Source organism: Ornithodoros turicata, chromosome 5 (assembly GCF_037126465.1).
Source record: "Ornithodoros turicata isolate Travis chromosome 5, ASM3712646v1, whole genome shotgun sequence".
NCBI lineage: Eukaryota > Metazoa > Arthropoda > Arachnida > Ixodida > Argasidae > Ornithodoros > Ornithodoros turicata.
Genome location: NC_088205.1, coordinates 9,325,556 through 9,343,244, shown reverse-complemented (window position 1 = coordinate 9,343,244; position 17,689 = coordinate 9,325,556). Strand labels below are relative to the sequence as shown.

Below are 17,689 nucleotides of genomic sequence, written 5' to 3'. Positions count from 1 at the left end.
TGTATTTGAAAGTGCCACCGTCGTCTGCTAAACTACCGCGCGTTGAACATAAATTTGAGCGGGTTGCTGCAAAATAAATTAATTGTTGCCACCTTCGATTATCACACTTCGTTCGTTCGTTCCGTGTCTAGCAATTCGCTTTGTTCTTCTTGTCCATCCTAAAGGACGATGACCTTTAAGCATACATGCCATATTCACTCTTCACACAGCCTACGAACGTTCTGGAAATACGTTTCGTGCAGCTGCAGCTGATGTGTGTGAGTCAGAGTCAGTCACTCGTTCACCGTCCTTGCCCGAGGAAACGGAGAAACCGTTGTAGGCTTACGCAATAAACGCCGCTGCTTGCTTACTGCAATCTCGAGAGGTCTCGATAGTGGCCTGCAGGGTCTGCACTGCATTATGTCAACGTATGACGTCACGGTACTCTCTCGCTTCTTCAAAGTCGGTTCATGTGCGAGGTTTCTAGAAAGCTCGTTGCATATGGCTCTTTGCTTGCTCTAATTGCAGGGACAACTGATAAAATATTGTTTTCCGGTGTCTCATATTCTAATTTTAGATTGCAGGCTGTAATAGTATTCGTTGTCGAATTTCGTCGCAGCTTAATGTAGAGATATCGGAGTACTTTGCAGAGAAGTGTGTTGGATCTGGCAGGAGGTTTTAGTTCCAACAGGGAGAAAGAGAGAGAGAGACAATGGAAATCCTTTCTTTCGATTGAGAAAGTAAAGATATTTATCAGTATGCTGTTCTACTCTGCAACACTGCAAATGTGAGCTAATACAGTGAGGATAGAAACACGTACCAGGGCACGATGCGCTGACGTTGACAGAAATTTCTTCTTGAGTGAAGTAAAACTGACTTGCAAATAAATTCGCCAATTTGCGCTTCAAATTATCTTATCGAAATTTAAAAAAAAAAAAGAGAATGGCGATTAGTCGCCAGTTAATTGCCAACACCGTGGCCCGACAGCATAGACCGCGAAGAAAGCCGAATTGCGGATTTACAGCTGAACATGAATAGGGTTACTGTTCGATTACTGCAGCATGGCAGTGCTCAGAGGAGCATTATAAAATATTTGAATATTTGCCCCTTTCGTAGAGTGCACGTGACGATATCCTTTCTTTGGGTTTGAGGCGTTGACGGAGGGCTAAATTCTCGGTGAATGAGACGCAGAACAACATTTAATTCTCGTGTGTTTCAATATTGATTATTGAGGAACTGAGTTTTCATAATGGCATAACCTAAAGGGCTAGAATACTCCAGCATATGTGAACAACATATTAGTCAGGTTCAAGCATTCCTACACCCACCAAAATCAACAATATTTAGTATACGTGACGCTTTAGTAACTAAAGATAGAAGTTATAAAATTTCTATACATCGAATGTAGCGCTGTGCTACGTTCTGAGGTAAAAGCACCGATAATTTTTAATTATAAAGGGTAGCTATCTATAAAAGTTTACCCAGCATAGAACCATCTTGACTGTTTGCCCCATAAGGATTTGGAGAGTTTTGGTTGGAACTTTGGACTGCGATGTTTACCACGATGAAATTAAGTTACCAATTAGAGTTCCACGCGGACACAGGTATTTTCCACCTGCATTGAGTAATTGGTGAGTACGGCGCGCCGGCATGGATAAACTTTTTTAAGTATCTCAATTCAATTTCAATTCAATTTTATTTCATCTCTAGGATGTGTGAACAAAAGCTGTAAGACAGCTTGACAAGTTCCCATCCGCAAAGTTTACACTTCGAACTAGCACAGTAACAAACAAGAAACAATGCCAAAGTGTACACTTCGAACAAGCACAGTGAGAAATAAGAAAAAGAAAACAATGCCCAGTTGTCATGCACACTACAGATATAAAACACATTATCACAATTCGAGAGGTAACTACCATACACATGTACTTTTTATCTACCTTTACCTTTATCTACCTTTTATATCTACTTTTTATAGGTATCTGCCTTGTAGATTACATGCTGTCAGCTGTTGTCACAGTATAGTCGCGTTAGTTCTCAGCAGCAACAAAAACTACACACGCTGTACAAAAAAAAAGAAAAGACGAAGATGGGAAATATTGATAATAATTAGGCAATCAGCATAATGATATTTCCTTTTTCCTTCCAATTCCAATTCTACGTGTGAAACCAGTGTGTTTCAACCACGAATGTGTCATGCGATGTCACTCCACTATTTCCAAACCAAGTGCAAGGAAAGGCTCTGGAAAGCGAAGCTTTAGCGGATGTCATGCAAGTCCAAGTTTCGAATGTTTGGTATTTGCCCTTTCATTAAAAAAAATGTCTTGAAATTTCACGTTTCTCGTCTTGTATTTCGTCGAATTATGAAATATACATGTAAGTATTCGAAAATGACCTCTTCTTCAAAAATAGCCCTTTCGGACTGTTTATCTGTGTTTGCCCGAAACGACTCGTTCGCTACTGATAACCGGATCCATGCGCACGGCACTTCAACGGCCCAGTTCGGTGTTTTGATGCGTGAAAACTTGCAGAGGCAGCGTCGGGCCTGGCGAGACGAGCATTCGATAGAAGGCGGGAAACCTGTATCCTGCGTGTGCGCCGAGGTTGTCGGCCTTGGGGCATGTTGACGCATGCAGTTGTGCGCAAGGGCATGGACGCGCTGCAAAACACCACCTGCGGGGTGCACGGACAAAACGTACGAAACGTAGAGTTTATAGAAGTAACCAATAATACGTCGCGACGAATGTTCTTGAAGGAATCAGTGACTAGCGAATAAAGCTGACACAAGTGGTGCGTGAGTCATCACAGAACAATGTTTTCTAATGGAACGTTGCCGACTGTTTTGTTCTCTCGAGTGTGAAGGTGAGACAAGATTGTTGCTAGGTGGCCAGTTTGTCTCTGGTACCGTTGTCATAACAAAAGTGCAGGAGTCAAGCATAGACAAGCCTTCATTGCTGTCTACAATTGATAGAGTAAATAGTACATATGCCTCCATAACGGTTCCTGCTGAGAATGAGTTCTCGTAATTGTGCTATGTGGTTGTATTTCTTTTATCTTATCTATTTTATTTATTTATCTGCCCGATGTTCTGTCTCGTTTCGAACTATACCTTTCGACTCTTCTCTCATTCCTGAATCATGATCATCTTTTTAACGGACTTATTCGCAGTTTGCAAAAAAAAAAAAAGAAGGAACGAAAAGATCCGCTCACTTACGGACGCACGGTGAAATAATAGAGTTTTAGTCCATCGTAGGCTATCGCCTTTGCGTACGTAACGGATTGTGTGCTGGTTCTGCGCAATGCGCGAAACTCTCTTTGTCTTACGCGTGCACAGAAATACAAACGCTATCCCCTACGTACGCAAAAGCGACAGCGTAAGATATACTAAAACTCACTATTACGGGGAATAATGTTTCCTGCAAGTTAGTTATACGTCATTTTGTGATCTTGGGCACCTTGAATTCCTCAAATAGAGCAGCATTTCATCCTATATGGACTCATGTCTTTTCACCTACACGCAAAGGAACACCAGGTGGTTGAAATTATCCGCAGGCACGTGGAGCATGTCGCCACACAAACAGGCTGACACAACTTCCATCACTTAAATCTAATCCATTTAGATATTAAGGTACACGTCAGATATGAAGAACTTCGTATGCGCCATTACCTCAACATGAAAACCCGGACATACTGCTTGTGCACTTTTTCTACCCTGTCGTTAAGGTTCTAAGCGTGTTGAAAATGCTTTCGATCTATGGATGTCCGCTTATAACGCAGAACCCATATATAGATGACCTGATCGATGAGCAATATGTATAGAGAAGTACGTAAACCAAACGAGCTCCACACGAAATAACGGCAGATAGAGGAAGATAGGCAGTCGCACTTGTCTGCATTTTCCTCTTTGCCTTTCTCGTTGATGAGTCGAAAAATGATCTCTCTCAGATTAGTTTCCCGTACCTCTTTTTGCTAGAAAAACCGACTGCTGTAGCCATCTATACACAACAACCGAAACGAAACGCAACATGAGTGAGAACGTCGCTTATACTTGTGTGGATCGAGTATATAGCGTAGGCAGGGATGGGCATAAATACATTTTTTGAGTATTTAAATATAAATACAAAATACTTTGTTGAAAGAGGTATTTAAATACTCTGCATAAATACTTTTCAACATGAGTATTTAAATACAAAATATAAATACAGTATTTATATACCGTAACTACTACCATAAATACTGTGAGGAAAATGTCATCTGGAATTACAGAAATGACGATGATCATAACAACAAATCACCAACGAACAATAGCATTTATTTGTTAGATTATCATGGCAATTTTAATATTAGAAGTTTCTCGAATATTGCATCTTAGGCATCTTCTGTTCGGCCGTACAATCAGATTCGCAAAGGAGAAGAGCATCTCCACATGTGCCGATGAACAAATACTTACAACAGTGAAAAACTTGCCATCTAAAATTTTTTGTCGCATGCGCATGGTAGCGCAAACACGGCATAACTGCGCGCCAAACTCTCTCTTCTTCCCGAAAGGTCAAATGGAGGGCAACTTTAAGATATGAATCAGTATATATTGTATTTAGGAGTATTTACAAAGTATTTACAAGAATAAATACCCAAAAATTGGTATTTAAATATAATTATAAATACATTTTTCAAGTCTGTATTTAAATACAAAATATAAATACATGTATTTATATTTTAAATAGTATTTTAATTACAATGTATTTAAATACTGCCCATCCCTGAGCGTAGGATGGTCGTTGGTATCATCGTTGCAACATATCGTATTCAGGAGGCCATACGTGGTTTGTTGTCGCGGCGGGAAGGTGGGACTCACTGCAGACTTGGAGGTACCTTGAGTACCGAACTCTAAATACTGTATCTTAAATACTTTTGTTGGTATTTTAGTATCGTACTGAGTACGCTTCGTGAAAAGTATTTGTACTGTAATTAAAATACTATTTTCAGTATTTAGTACTCAGTACTCTAATTACTATTTCCTTTTAGTCGAATACTGAGATGGACATTCCTTTCTTTTTTCATTTCTTTTTTTTTTTTTTTTTTGCCACACCTGACGACAGTTGACCTTTCCAGGCCCTTTCAAAGGAAGTTCACGCTGTTATCATTTGGCTTGAAACACCACGTGTGTTCTGACTTTAAAACTGGGCTCTCGGTGCAACGACTGCTCTTTTGTGCGGTGTGTTGTGTGTCCGATGTGTTATCCAAAATTGCTCAGTCTTTTATTGTCCTCTTGCACTGCATTTCAACTTCGAGTTCTACCCTACTTTTTTGTGTGTTACGTTCTGTGAGGCCTTTGTCTAATTTGCAGGCATATTTTCACACTTCTGTGCCTGTTTATTTTTTGAGTATCTTATAAGTATCTTAAATACTTTTTATAGCATTTACTACTCTACTCTAAATACTTACTATCTATTTCTAACTATCTTTACTGGATTTTAAATATATTTTGCGCGCAGTATTTAGTAACGTATTTTAAATACTTTTTTGTAGTATCTTCTACATGTCTGTGTGGGAGGCGTCCAGAAGATATGCTGGATCACGAGCCGTAGTTACATGAATGTGACAGAAGCGCATCGTATCGAGTTATTGCACCTCCTCCCACGATCAGTGGATTGGTTGACGTGACACTGTTTGGAGAGGATATGTTCGATACGATCGATACGATACGGTAAGGCTTTTGTCGCAGCAGTGTAGGGGAAAGTGGGGCAAGATGAGACAAAAATTTGCAATTGAATATGGAATTTTTATTTTTCGTGTTTTGAAACAAAATTAGCCGTATGGGCACATTCTCGGGGGCCTCGAGCTTCTGATCTGTAGATCAGAACGGACGTGGCCGGTTCTAAAATAAACACAGAACAAGAATAATTCAAAAATGCAAATTGTCTCATCTTGCCCCAATCCTCGGGGCAAGACGAGACATCACGTGGGTATAAGATGAGACACGCCGTAGTAATGAATTATACGAATTAGTTTTTGCAATCCAAGCACCTACACAGCCCCCTTGAGCCAGACGTGTACGTATTTGGAGTATTGTGTTTAAAATACCGTATTTTAAATACAATTTGCGGTATTTTGGTACTCTACTCAATACTTTTTGTTTTGTGTATTTGTACTATATTTAAAATACATTTTATGGTATTTTCTACTCAATACTCTAATTACGTATTTTGGATCTCCGTCTCATACTTTCTGTGTCTCGTCTTTCCATTATCTTGCTTGTTCAGTGGAAATTTCCTGAGTCCCTAGAACTTGACCTGGACATTGGCCCTTCTTGGAAGTCTCGATTTAGAGATCCTGCCCCGTGTGTCCTAATTTTTGGCCAGTGAGGGTTCTATTATGTGTGCCCTGGCGCGGTGACGCCGAATACTGACCTCACCGAGCAGTGACCTGCAAGAAGTTTGCTTTGTTCTGGGTCACATATACTTAGTGAAGTTATGTGGTATCTCTTTGTCATGTTTTTGGGACTTGTGTTTAGATTACTCCTATTACACAGCGGCGGCTTGCGTAGTGCGCGGGGTTTTGGTGATTCATGTCACAAAGCAGCGACTTGCCGCATTGACCAGTGACCGGTGGCTTTTTGCGTTCAAGGATAAATGGTATCTTAATTGTATTTCAAATACTTTTTGAAGTATTTTGTACTCTATCTTAATTACTTTAATTTGCATGTATTTATACTCTATCTTAATTACATTCTATCTTGAGTATTTATTATCTTATCTTAAATAGTTTTGAGTATCTTGTACATGTCTGCCTTGAGCACACCGCCCACATGGTGTGTTATAAAACCACACAGAACCCGGTGCTATTTTACTCCACCGTCCGTTGCAAACAAGGCACCACCAGTCTGATGAGTAGCTCGGTTTTGAGTGCGCTTCTGCATTGCTGGAAATGTCTTAGGAAACAGCAAAATTTGCTGGAAAATTCTAGGTAGTATGAAAAAAAAAGGAGTCTCTGAGGAACACGCATAGAGCCACCTATTAGTTACATTAGTTAATTACATTAAATTTAAATTGCATTACATTTAAATTACATTAAGTTGTCGAGTCTTGCCCCGTGCATATCATCGGATGCATTAATTTTTCAGTTAAACACCGAATAACCAAGAGCGCCCATATTTTGCATATACTTAGACGAATGAATAAAGAAAGAGGATATGGACCTACATTGACAGAACAAGCCTGCGACACGCTGCTGCAATGCTGACAAGAAATAGGCTACAGAAAATCGCGCTTTTTTGCGGGTCTTTGCGTGCCAGGCAGAAGTAACTGATTTTTTTTTCTCCCCCCCTCTCTTCAACACCAAGCCGGACAACTCTCATGTGCAATAAAGCGGACATGCAGAGCCACCTATGAGTAAAGTTTCAAGCGCATGGAGCAACGCGTCTGAGACCGGCGGCGTCGAGCAAAAAATGTCGCATCTTGCCCGGTGTCTCCTTGCCCTACACCGCTGACATACTATAATTTATAGTATGTCAGTCACTCCATTTGAGAGTACACACCAGCGAAAATATCCTACTGGGTAGCTCAATTCAATAGCTTTTCTTTTAAATTTTCTAGCTTTGCGACAGAGTTTTTTCTCACACTTCTTTTGCAACACGCTCCCGCACTGTGCACATGTGTGTTGAGTCCATTGGCTCTTCGTAATCACGAGAATCCACTGTCTACTCCAGCACATTCCCGTTGACAGTCCACGCAACTATTATTTTAGCTCAATATGTGCAATCGGGGTATATTTCGGGGTATGCAAGCGGGGTGTTATCAGGGCACGTTGTGTTTGGCGTTAATGTGCTTTTGCTTTGCTTACGTCCCCCCTTATGTAATACACTCGGGCCTTTTAAGGGTTAAAAATGAAATGAAAATGAAATGAAACGAAATTTCCGATCACATCACCCTGCCTTCGTTTGCTTTAAGCCAACGGCAGGTTACCTGCCATAGACAGGGCGCATGCATACATGGTTTTCATTCTGTGGTGGTCTGTGTACAACGTCCAGAGGCATCATAGCAATCGCGAGTGGTTGGCACGAGTAGTAGCACAACAGTCATCAACATCGTCGGCCGCAGTCATCTCGCGCCGGCACGAGCGGCAGTTCATCTGACGTCACTGTCGCAGACGGCATAGCCTTTCCCCCTGCTTGTGGCAGCCATACTTTTGTGTATGGCGCGTGCACCCTTATTAACTGTGGTGCGAGCACGTGCGAACACAAAAGTATGGCGGACGGAATGAGGTCAGTGAAAAGGGTCTTTTCACGTTGCAGCTGCATGTGCTGCAGACGAGCATAAGGAATGTTAGCCAAAATGTGCATGACAGACAAAAGCATCATCTACAAGTTTCCATGTATTTTCAATTTATCCGAAAGACGCTAGATCAACATCAACACAAATATCCTTCCCCTATCTCTTGTGAAAGTGTTTTCTTTTTCTGTTTTTTTTTTTTTTTTTTTTTTTTGCGCGGAACGATTTTTTACGTGTTTATAGATACACTAACGTCACCGACAAACATGAGCTTGCGTTTTTCGTTCCCGCGTCAACAATGGCCTGCAGCAAAACGCGAAAATGTTTCAAGCGAAATCAACTACTTCGGCCAACATCAACATAAAAAAATAGCCACCAGCAGTGAGTATCATCGTTATAATTATTACTTAGAAAAAAATTACAGTCGTGTTAGTTCTGTATGTACGGGGCAGCAGTTCCGCTTTTCAACAGGACACAACCACACGTCACCAACCACAAACACGTCATACTGAGTGACGGACCGTGCAGAGGCGTTCAGCAAAGGGTGGTGGTGGCGAGGACACCGACTCTGGCGTCTTGTCAGCTTCGTGCGATTTGTCATACTGGAGCTGGAGCGCGTAGACTTCAGCCTGGACCTCGCGGAGATGCTGCTGGGTGCAACGGCGCACTTGCGTTCCCGATTCGTCACCGATAGCGGGTGGCTCCGCAGTCGACTGTATCATGTCGATGTACTGCTTAAACATCATCAGCATCATAATCTGAAAGAGAAGAAGTTGCTGCTCTATGATATACCATACGATACGTCAAACATAGCCAGTTAACCAGAGTGGTTTATGGGCTCCAGAACAGGAGTACTCCTGCGGACTCCTAAGCGCACAACGACCACAGTTCTACATGAGATACTGTTGGCAGAGAGCAACCGGAGGTCTACGCTTCTAGGTCAAGTTCGAAGGAGGTACTGAACGGGTTATCGAAGGAATAGCTCTGGATCAGACAAGATCGACAGTGCACGTCTGGACATGTAGACTAGACAGACACGTTTTGAACATCATGTCAGGTTTGCAAGTTGCAGAGGAACGCGGGCAGAGGCACGTTTGACCAAGAAAAATACATGGTGCTATTTCACTGTGCCAGAAACGTCCCAAAAGTCTTTTTCGCTTTGGTCTTGCCAGTGGCCCGTACTTAGCTGCTTCCTGCATAAATGCTACGCAACCGGCATCATTCTGTTGAACTGCTGTATGTAGAGCCCAGTGAGTAAAAATATTTCACAGAAGGGAGCGAAAGTATCACGTGTCCCGTAATCACAAGCTAGCGGAACAAAATACAATGATTAAATAATGTAATGATAAAGTTAGTACTTCTCAGAATTGCTTTCTAAAAAAATCCTCGGGTGCGCAATTACTTCCATGAATACATTTTCTGATTGGAAGTTAATGATTAACTAACCTTGGAAAATCTAAGTGCATTTGAAGCTTGTTTCAATGAACCTCTTCCTGTTGGTAAACAAATGACGTCAGTGTTCGACAGCGCCACCAGTTTGGTAGAGTTGAACTATGCTCGAAGCTAGGTGGCGAACAAGGTCGCGCTCGAAAGGCACGTTCTTGAGGGGATTACGATGGTCTCTGAAAGGGACGCGACCTTTGGTCCTACTTTTCTTTCAATAGGAGGCAGGCAGCTAATAAGTGCTCATTCGTGGAACTAAGCTCTCCCCTTCCGATTTTTCAGTTTGTCTACCAACGTCATCATGACGTGGAACCCAAGTCCTAAGTAGAACCGAAATGTAGGACCGAAGTAGGACCGAAAAAGTAGGACCGAAGGAGGACCGGAGGAGGACCGACGGTCATGTCCCTTTCAGGGACCATCATAATCCCCTGAAGACCGTGGCTTTCGGGCGCGACCTTGTTCGCTCCTATAGCTTCGAGCGTAGTTCCAACTCTATACCAAATTAGTTGCGGTGTCGAACAGTATGACGTCAGGGAGAGGTCTATTCCTTTCTGTATATGTATTACAAAACGCAAATACTGTACATGCTTACTACAAGATAACACATCGCTTTGAGGAATATGTAGCCCTACATCGCCCCCAAAGATCGCCCCCAAATATGCGGTATCAAATGTAGACCTCCCTACCAATGTCACACAAATATTTGATTTGCTTGCCTTGAACATCACCTGCACCACATTTGTGGCGATCGAGTGGCCAGGTAGAATACTCTGGAAACAACAGAAAGGAGTTTTTTTTTTTTTACTTTTCATGTCGTTACACCCACGTGACTGATTGTTACTGATTGCTGCTGACTGATTGACAGAGGCGTACGGCAACACATCGCGGTGTGGCTCCTGATACGCTATTCCCTTATTCCCACTGGTACCAGAATATGTTTCTGGACGCGAACACACAAGCAACTTTTGCATTCACTCCAAGTCCCAAGTCATTACTGAGTTGTAAGATCACAGAGTGTCTCAAGTTTGAAGGAAGTCAGTACATGACAAGTTCGAAAACGCCGCAGCCACACCCTGAGGTTTTAAGAGTGTGTGTATAGAATAAAGTTAGTCGTGAGTTGCACTTCGTCCTATCTTGTCTGTGCTTTTTGTCTGTGTCGTGGCTGCGGAGTTTTTGAGCTTGAGTTGCAAGATGCCTGCCTTGTTTTCCTCCTGTGTGTAACACAAAACTGCTGGCGGGCGTTCATGCTATATGAACTGGAGTCCAGTGGTTTTCAACTAGGGTTCCGTGTACAAATCACGAATGGAGCATCGGATGAACCCTATTCCTTCTATATAGCTGTCAACGTAACGACATTTCGCGAGCAGAAGTTTTTGCACTTTCGTATGCCTTCAAGCTAACGAGAGGTTACTCAAAAGAATATTGACCATGTGCTCACCTGTAATATGTTCGCAGCCAGTAAATGCCGCCTCCTGGTTAACTTTGCGGCGGTAACTTGTTTTTCGTAGTTTGCCTCCTCGCTCTGCGTCGAAGCATCGCTCTCCTGCGCAAATGTGCCTTTCATGTAAATTTAGGGAGTGACTTTTTCGGGTTAAACCCGACTCGGCCTGGTTATCCCCCCACCCCCCGAACTGACCTCCGACCAATTCGGGTTAAACCCGATTTCTCCCCGAATTCCAGTCGCCATGAAATCCTCAAGTGACGTTTCCACTGAAGACGAACAAAGGTCGCCCTCGCCACGTGTAACACATGTAAGAATGGGTCACTTACGTTCCCAGCAGTACACCCATGTGTGTCAACACTGTCTATGCTTTCGGGGATTACCACTGAAAGGTCACGATCCCGCGTCACCAGATGGTGCCACAGAGTGACATGCTTTCCGTCGGTCGTATGTGTACTCACATTTCATGCTTTTTTATAAAAACGAAAAAGTGGTAGACATATAAATTTGGTGTCTATCGATTCCTGAAATATTTCAAGAGAAAGTAAAATGGAAAGTTTTTTTTTTTTTGTTTAATAAAAATCAAAGAGGGAGGAGAAAAATGCTGTATTATTTTTTCACATTCGTGACGTCGCCGTAAAATACATACGACATGTATTAGAAATGTACTAACGTTATCCTATTCATCTCGTCTTCCTCTTTATAGTGATGCCACCCGCGTTAAAATCTGCGCGGTGGTTACCGAGAAAAAGCATGAAATATGTTCCATGGGAAATACATTGGGACGGAGAGCTGGTATGCCCTTTTAATAACACCCGAAGGCACAATTATCGCCCGATTTCTCCCCGAATTCGATTGAAAAATAGCGCCCGATTTTTACCCCCCAACCTGAGAAAGGCATTTAACCCGAAAAAGTCACTCCGCGCAGTATACCACGTGTCTTCCCATTTTGCCTATTCCCATATCGCCTAATGCGTTTTAGCGGATTGTCTCGCCATCCCTTAGCAGGTTCACCGACCTTGAACTACAGGGGGTCCCATTTGGCCTAATGTATGCTGCAGACAGTCCCACTTCGCCTACTAATCCGTGTCACGTGAGGATAGAAGGCGGTCCCCTGACGTCCTGCCAAATGTCACTTTCGCATCTTCAGATAACTCTACAACCATGTTGATTTTACTCAAGCATAGCCTTGCGTTGACTTCTTTCTTTTTTGCTTTTACGGAAAAGTCAATGTGAGAAATTCGTTATTCTATATCGGGAAGTCGGGAAGTTAATTACGCATCTCCACATAACAACTTTATCCCTTTGCTAGTTAATCATGGACGACGAAATTGTAACGGAAATACTTTTTCGCAGTACCACACAAACGCGCCGAATAAAACGTTCGGGTTCAGTACCTCCAAACAACAAAGAAAAGCGCGCTAAGGCCACGGCTATAAAAAGCAAAAACGACGGATTGTCGGATATCTAAGATGGTCATAATTTGCGTTATTGAAGCCATTACTTCCACCAAGGGAAGACCGAAACTGACCTTTTTTTATATATAAATATCAGCTGTGGGACGATGTTGTCGTTTCTAAAAGGTTCGAAAAATAAAATTGACCTGGAAAATACAACGCTTACTATAATTCAGTTTTACACAGAGGGAAAAGATGAAAATAAACTAGAAAAAAATAAAGACATGGAACTGTCAGGGTGGGCTCATGGTAAAATAGAACGGGGTGAGCAAATATCCGGTCTCACGTATGGACTGGTGAGCAAACGTCCGGTGAGCAATTGTCCGCTTTCCATCGCGCACACCTTCATTTGCAAATGTAAAGGGTCCTTGTTTCGGGCGACATAAGGTTGTTGTGGGACGAGCGCATTCGTTTCTTACAGACGTCACCATCGGGGTGGGACGTGTAAGTAACGCCCACTTGCAGACAGTCCCGTTTTGCCTAATGAGATTGCACGGCAGTCCCACTCCGCCTAACGCCTGTCACCCCTCCGACCTCTTTAATCCGATAATTCGGATTAGGCGAAATGGGAATAGGCGAAGTGGGATGTAACCGTATACCATGCGCAGTTTTTACGAGAAAGTTAGGAGGACTCGTAATTGGGGAGACAGAATAGCTTGATTAGTTAACGTGTCACGTATTAGTATGTCAACACTAATCTGCATTTTCATTATTTTTCTGGTGACTCCGATTATCTACAATAAATATCCGCACTGTCAAGACTAGTACGGAAGGCGCACTAATATACACACATAAACACTAATAGATAACAAATGCGCGGGGTAAGCTACTTCTGCTTTTACTTGGTTGCGTTAATCTCCCTCGAATTTGGGGTGACGTCATCAATCGTAAACAAGGACGGCGCAACCATGACGTCACGTTGTCCATCTTTTCCTTTTCTTTGCCCAGGGCGTAGGCTGTTCTTATCCCGAAACTTATCAGAAGTCACTTCAGCATGGCCTTAGGGATTACGTTCTCGCTATGCATCAAACCTTTCATCCAATCCTCGTTGAAACAGAACTTACACGACACAGTCAAAAACATCACTGGCAAACTGTGGACAAAACACGCATGAGTCGCTCAGCTGTGGCAATACGTACTTCGGTTGTGGCCTGCATGAGATATTCATTTTCCGTGGCTGTTTCCTGTGAAATGGAAGCGAAGTTGCTGTTGTGCCGTCATATATATACTACGAATTTCTTATTGAAATATCAACGTGTCTGACGCAAACTTACAAGTTGAACCAGAGCCTGAGGCACGGTATAACGCAGCGTGGTGTCGCATGCGAAACAGACGGCTATGCTTATGGCATTCCAGACCAGGAAAGAATAAAAACACAGCTGGTTGCCCTAAAAGTGAAAACAATGTTTGGTAATCAGAAATGCGCATGGTTCAACTTTTACAGGTGAACTGCCTGAAAAGTTCTGCTTACCATGCATTGAGAACAAACGAATGCAACGTCGGAGATGGCGTTCAGAGAACACTCGAACACTTTGATGAACAGCACAGCCGTTAAGACTGAGATGCCTGCGGAAGAGGCTGGACGTCATTTTACGCCGACTTCGCGAGTTCCACATCTACTATTTCCAAAGTCTGGGACGTACTTGGAAGCTTGGTTTCTTCGGCGACTTTTCTGAGATGGCTCGAACCTGCGAGCGCGTTGCTGTATATTTGGAGCTCCATACAGTTGAATATCTAAACGTACACGAAAAATAGAGAAGAATTAGAGGAACGAAGACGAATTAAGGTGCATTAGGAGTATGGGATTGCTATATGAGATAGTGAGTTCAGAACGTGTTTGCCTCTAAAGCCAGGTTCACACTATTGCCTTTCAATGCGTGCGTGTGGCTGCGTGCGTATGCGTTGCAATGCGTTGACATGCGTTGTGGTATTCACATGTATATGCGGGCCCCGCAAGCAACCGGAAGCCAGACCAATCAGCACCTTCCGCCACATCACCATGAAGAAGAGGAAGCAGCAACAAAAATGGCGCAAAGCAAACATTTTTGAGAACAGAGAAGGGCAGCAAACATTCTTCTCCTCATACCTGGAGCGCGGCCTATGATTGGACCACTTGCGTTCTGCTGCGTGGGTTGACGCACAGGTTGGTCAACACGACAACTCGCACGCATTCACACGCATTGGAACGCGATAGTGTGAACCGTGCTTAAGGGTTGTGGATGCATTCTAGCTGCAACAGCGGCCCCTTCTGTGAAACCTGAACCGAACAGTCAAAAGGAGCACAAAGAGGAGAAACACGGAATACAAGCTCTTGAACAATCGAAATATGGCAGTTACGTTAGTCTGTTTGTGTGTTTCAGCCTCAGAATAGTTACTTTCCATCGCAATCGCTTCTGTCGCGAAACTGTCGGCTATGTGTCATGGTATAGAGTCTTGCGTCCTTGTTAGAGCGCCGCGGTTAGTCAATACCAGTCAAGCCAAAATCGGTAAGGCGCTATACCACAACCCCTACCGTTCGACGTCATTCTTGGAGCACATCAGCAGCATTGAGGGAGAGGACATAGGAGAACGCTCCTTTCTTGCTGTGCACCACGTCACCGACTGAACTCTTGATCAGGTGGTATTGAGCTGACTGGTGTTTGTCTATTGTCCTTACGTGCTCGCCCAGGCTAAATTAAGTCGCACAAGACAGAACGCAGACGTTTCTCATCCTGCAGCTCACACACGCAAATACTCATAACCAAGCACAGCCACGATAAACACATTAGCAATACGTTCGAATGAACTTTGAACCCTAGCCATAGACAAAGGACCACTAAATCTCCTCGGCAGCATGCATTGCAGAAAATGGCACTGCGGTTTCTTTGACTCTTTCAGTGGTGCAAAAATCTGCAAGTACTAAATGCGTTACAGGTATAATCACGATGGCGTTCAGAACAAGATACAGCTTCCTGTTCCTAGTATACAAGACCCAGTTTCCTACTGTCATTACTGTATGGACATTACTGGGCCCGCCTGAATGAATGTTGAGTAGATTCCTCGGCGGTGCCTCGGGCTCGTGCCTTAGTCCTCAACAGTGCTCGTGCATAGAGCACTGCCAAAGCTACTGAGGTCGGCACTAGGAATTTTGTCAACGTTCGCGCAAGCGGGTCCAGTAATGTCCATGCCGGACGTGTGGGAAATAGGTCTCAGGCTAGTGCTTTGAAACTGTGCCTATAGCTCTGAACGACAAAAGCGGTATACTAAGACGTAGTTCCCAGGTCATTTGCCGTGCGTAAAGCTCCTTTGTGTGAGAACCCGTACAGGTGCAAGGCGTTTGCAATGCATCCAAGCGGGCATGAACCAGTACCGTTGCGTGTACACCTATATTACGATAAGCTCATAACAGCAACGAACTTACCAAGCATGACAGGGCAGCAACGTTGAGGAATATTATTCTACTACATGGCGCTGAAAGCACGAAATGCGTATGTAGTGTTTTGTACTTTCAGTCAACCAATGCAATGGGCATTCAGCATACGTTTCTGGGCGAGTTCCTGGTTCATCGGGGAGGGCATCGTAGAAGTCATGCACTCGAACAAGTACGAAGAGAGTAGAACTATGGTAGAACGTGCATTGGAACGTGGCTGATGCTGGTGGTGGTGGTGTTCTTCTTCGTCGTCGTCGTCCCACGGAGAATGGCCACGGTGTTGTTGTTTGACGCTTCTTTTTCTTCTTGTAGCACTAGGTGGCATATAACTATAGGGCCCTATATGCGAATGACTTGTGAAGAACCATTGGATGAAAGTGAGAAGTAGAATGAGATGTGTTGACTAAATGGCAGATATTATCATTGTCACGTCGAGACTGGGAGGTACCCGGGTTCGAATCCCGGTGCCGGCTGTGCTGTCTGGGGTTTTTCCTGGGTTTTCCTCAGACGCTTTCAGACATATGTCGGCACAGTTCCCCTAGAAGTCGGCCCAGGACGCACATTTCCCCAGGGCGTGAGTCGTGACGTTGCCCACATACGTGAGGCCGACAACGGCAAGCCCTTTCACCATCACCACCACCACCATCGATATTATCATCAAGTATCAAACGAGGGATACTCGTCGGAGCGGTGGTGGTGGCGGCGTGCTGTTTCCGAGTGCTCTGCCTCCCTCCCGGCATGTTGCTGCTCGGGGGGGGGGGGGCAGGGGTCGTGCGTCCTGGGCCGACTTCACAGGAAGCCCTGCCGACATGCGTCCTTAATGCGTCTGAGAAAAACCCAGGGAAAACACTCAGACAGCACAGCCGTTGTCCTGATTCGAACACGGGTCACCTCCGAGTCTCGACGTGGAATGCCATCACCGTAGCCACTAAGCCACAACGGGAGCGTCTGCCCTGTGACAGGAGAACAAAATATCGGATAAGGACCGGGAGGAGGGATTGAGGGAAGGAATACGTGAAGTAAACGGTATGGTAAAGATCAACTTTACTGTTCGGTTGAATAATAATTAAAAAACAGCTCTCTTACTAGTCATTCGGCTCTAAGACTATTGATAAGTAAAAGTAAAACCTAGGCCTCCATGTATTACACCAGGCCTGAAAGCTCCCAAGAAAAAGTTGTGCCGCACTTAGTTCGTTTACCTGCCACATTGGCGCCTCCTACATGGTCCAAGAGGCTGCTAAGCAGACCGCGATCCGCAATGAGGAAGAGACTATACTACACCACTACCTTCGCTCATGGTACAGCGCGCAGCAGCTTCCTCCACGGATTGTGGCGGCTGTGCGCTCTACTCACGAATGAATTACTGTCCCCGTGTGTTTGTCCAGAAAAATTTTGACCAAGAGCATTGATTTCGGTGTGGACCGTGATCCCGGCGCATTCGGGACTAGCATGCAGACGACAACCATCGTTATCACACAAGTTCCTCGGTTATGAAATCTGTTTGAATTTCTGTAATTGCTGTAATTGATTTTTTTCGAGACCTATCCTGCGAAATCAAGTGCGTAGTCTTCTGACGAAATGCTCTCGCAGTAGAAAATGTATTTTTCGCAGAAGATCAGTGGTCACATAGTATATGCTAGTCCTGCCGCCTCCTCACTCGAGAGAGAGAGAGAAAAAGTGGAGTTTGGGC

General features: G+C 43.9%; 1 protein-coding gene across 1 annotated transcript; it reads right to left on the bottom strand.

The window, feature by feature from the left end:
* Window positions 1-8,637: 8,637 nt before the first annotated feature.
* LOC135395195 (uncharacterized) lies at window positions 8,638-16,324 on the bottom strand. The gene is made up of 9 exons (XM_064626435.1): window positions 16,111-16,324; window positions 15,991-16,040; window positions 14,234-14,324; window positions 14,062-14,156; window positions 13,865-13,978; window positions 13,730-13,774; window positions 11,131-11,235; window positions 10,409-10,462; window positions 8,638-9,007 (listed from the first exon to the last, which is right to left on the bottom strand). Exons 1-9 carry the CDS (start codon window positions 16,322-16,324, stop codon window positions 8,753-8,755), a joined length of 1,023 nt encoding a protein of 340 aa, XP_064482505.1. The 3' UTR covers window positions 8,638-8,752.
* Between the last annotated feature and the right edge of the window lie 1,365 nt (window positions 16,325-17,689).

Coding starts and splice junctions, on each gene's coding strand:
- LOC135395195 (XM_064626435.1), bottom strand. CDS start 16,324: ATGCCACCTAGTGCTACAAGAAGAAAAAGAAGCGTCAAACAACAACAC. Junction 14,157..14,233: donor CGAAGAAACCAAGCTTCCAA/GTACGTCCCAGA, acceptor CCTCTTCCGCAG/GCATCTCAGTCTTAACGGCT. Junction 13,979..14,061: donor TCGTTTGTTCTCAATGCATG/GTAAGCAGAACT, acceptor TTTCACTTTTAG/GGCAACCAGCTGTGTTTTTA.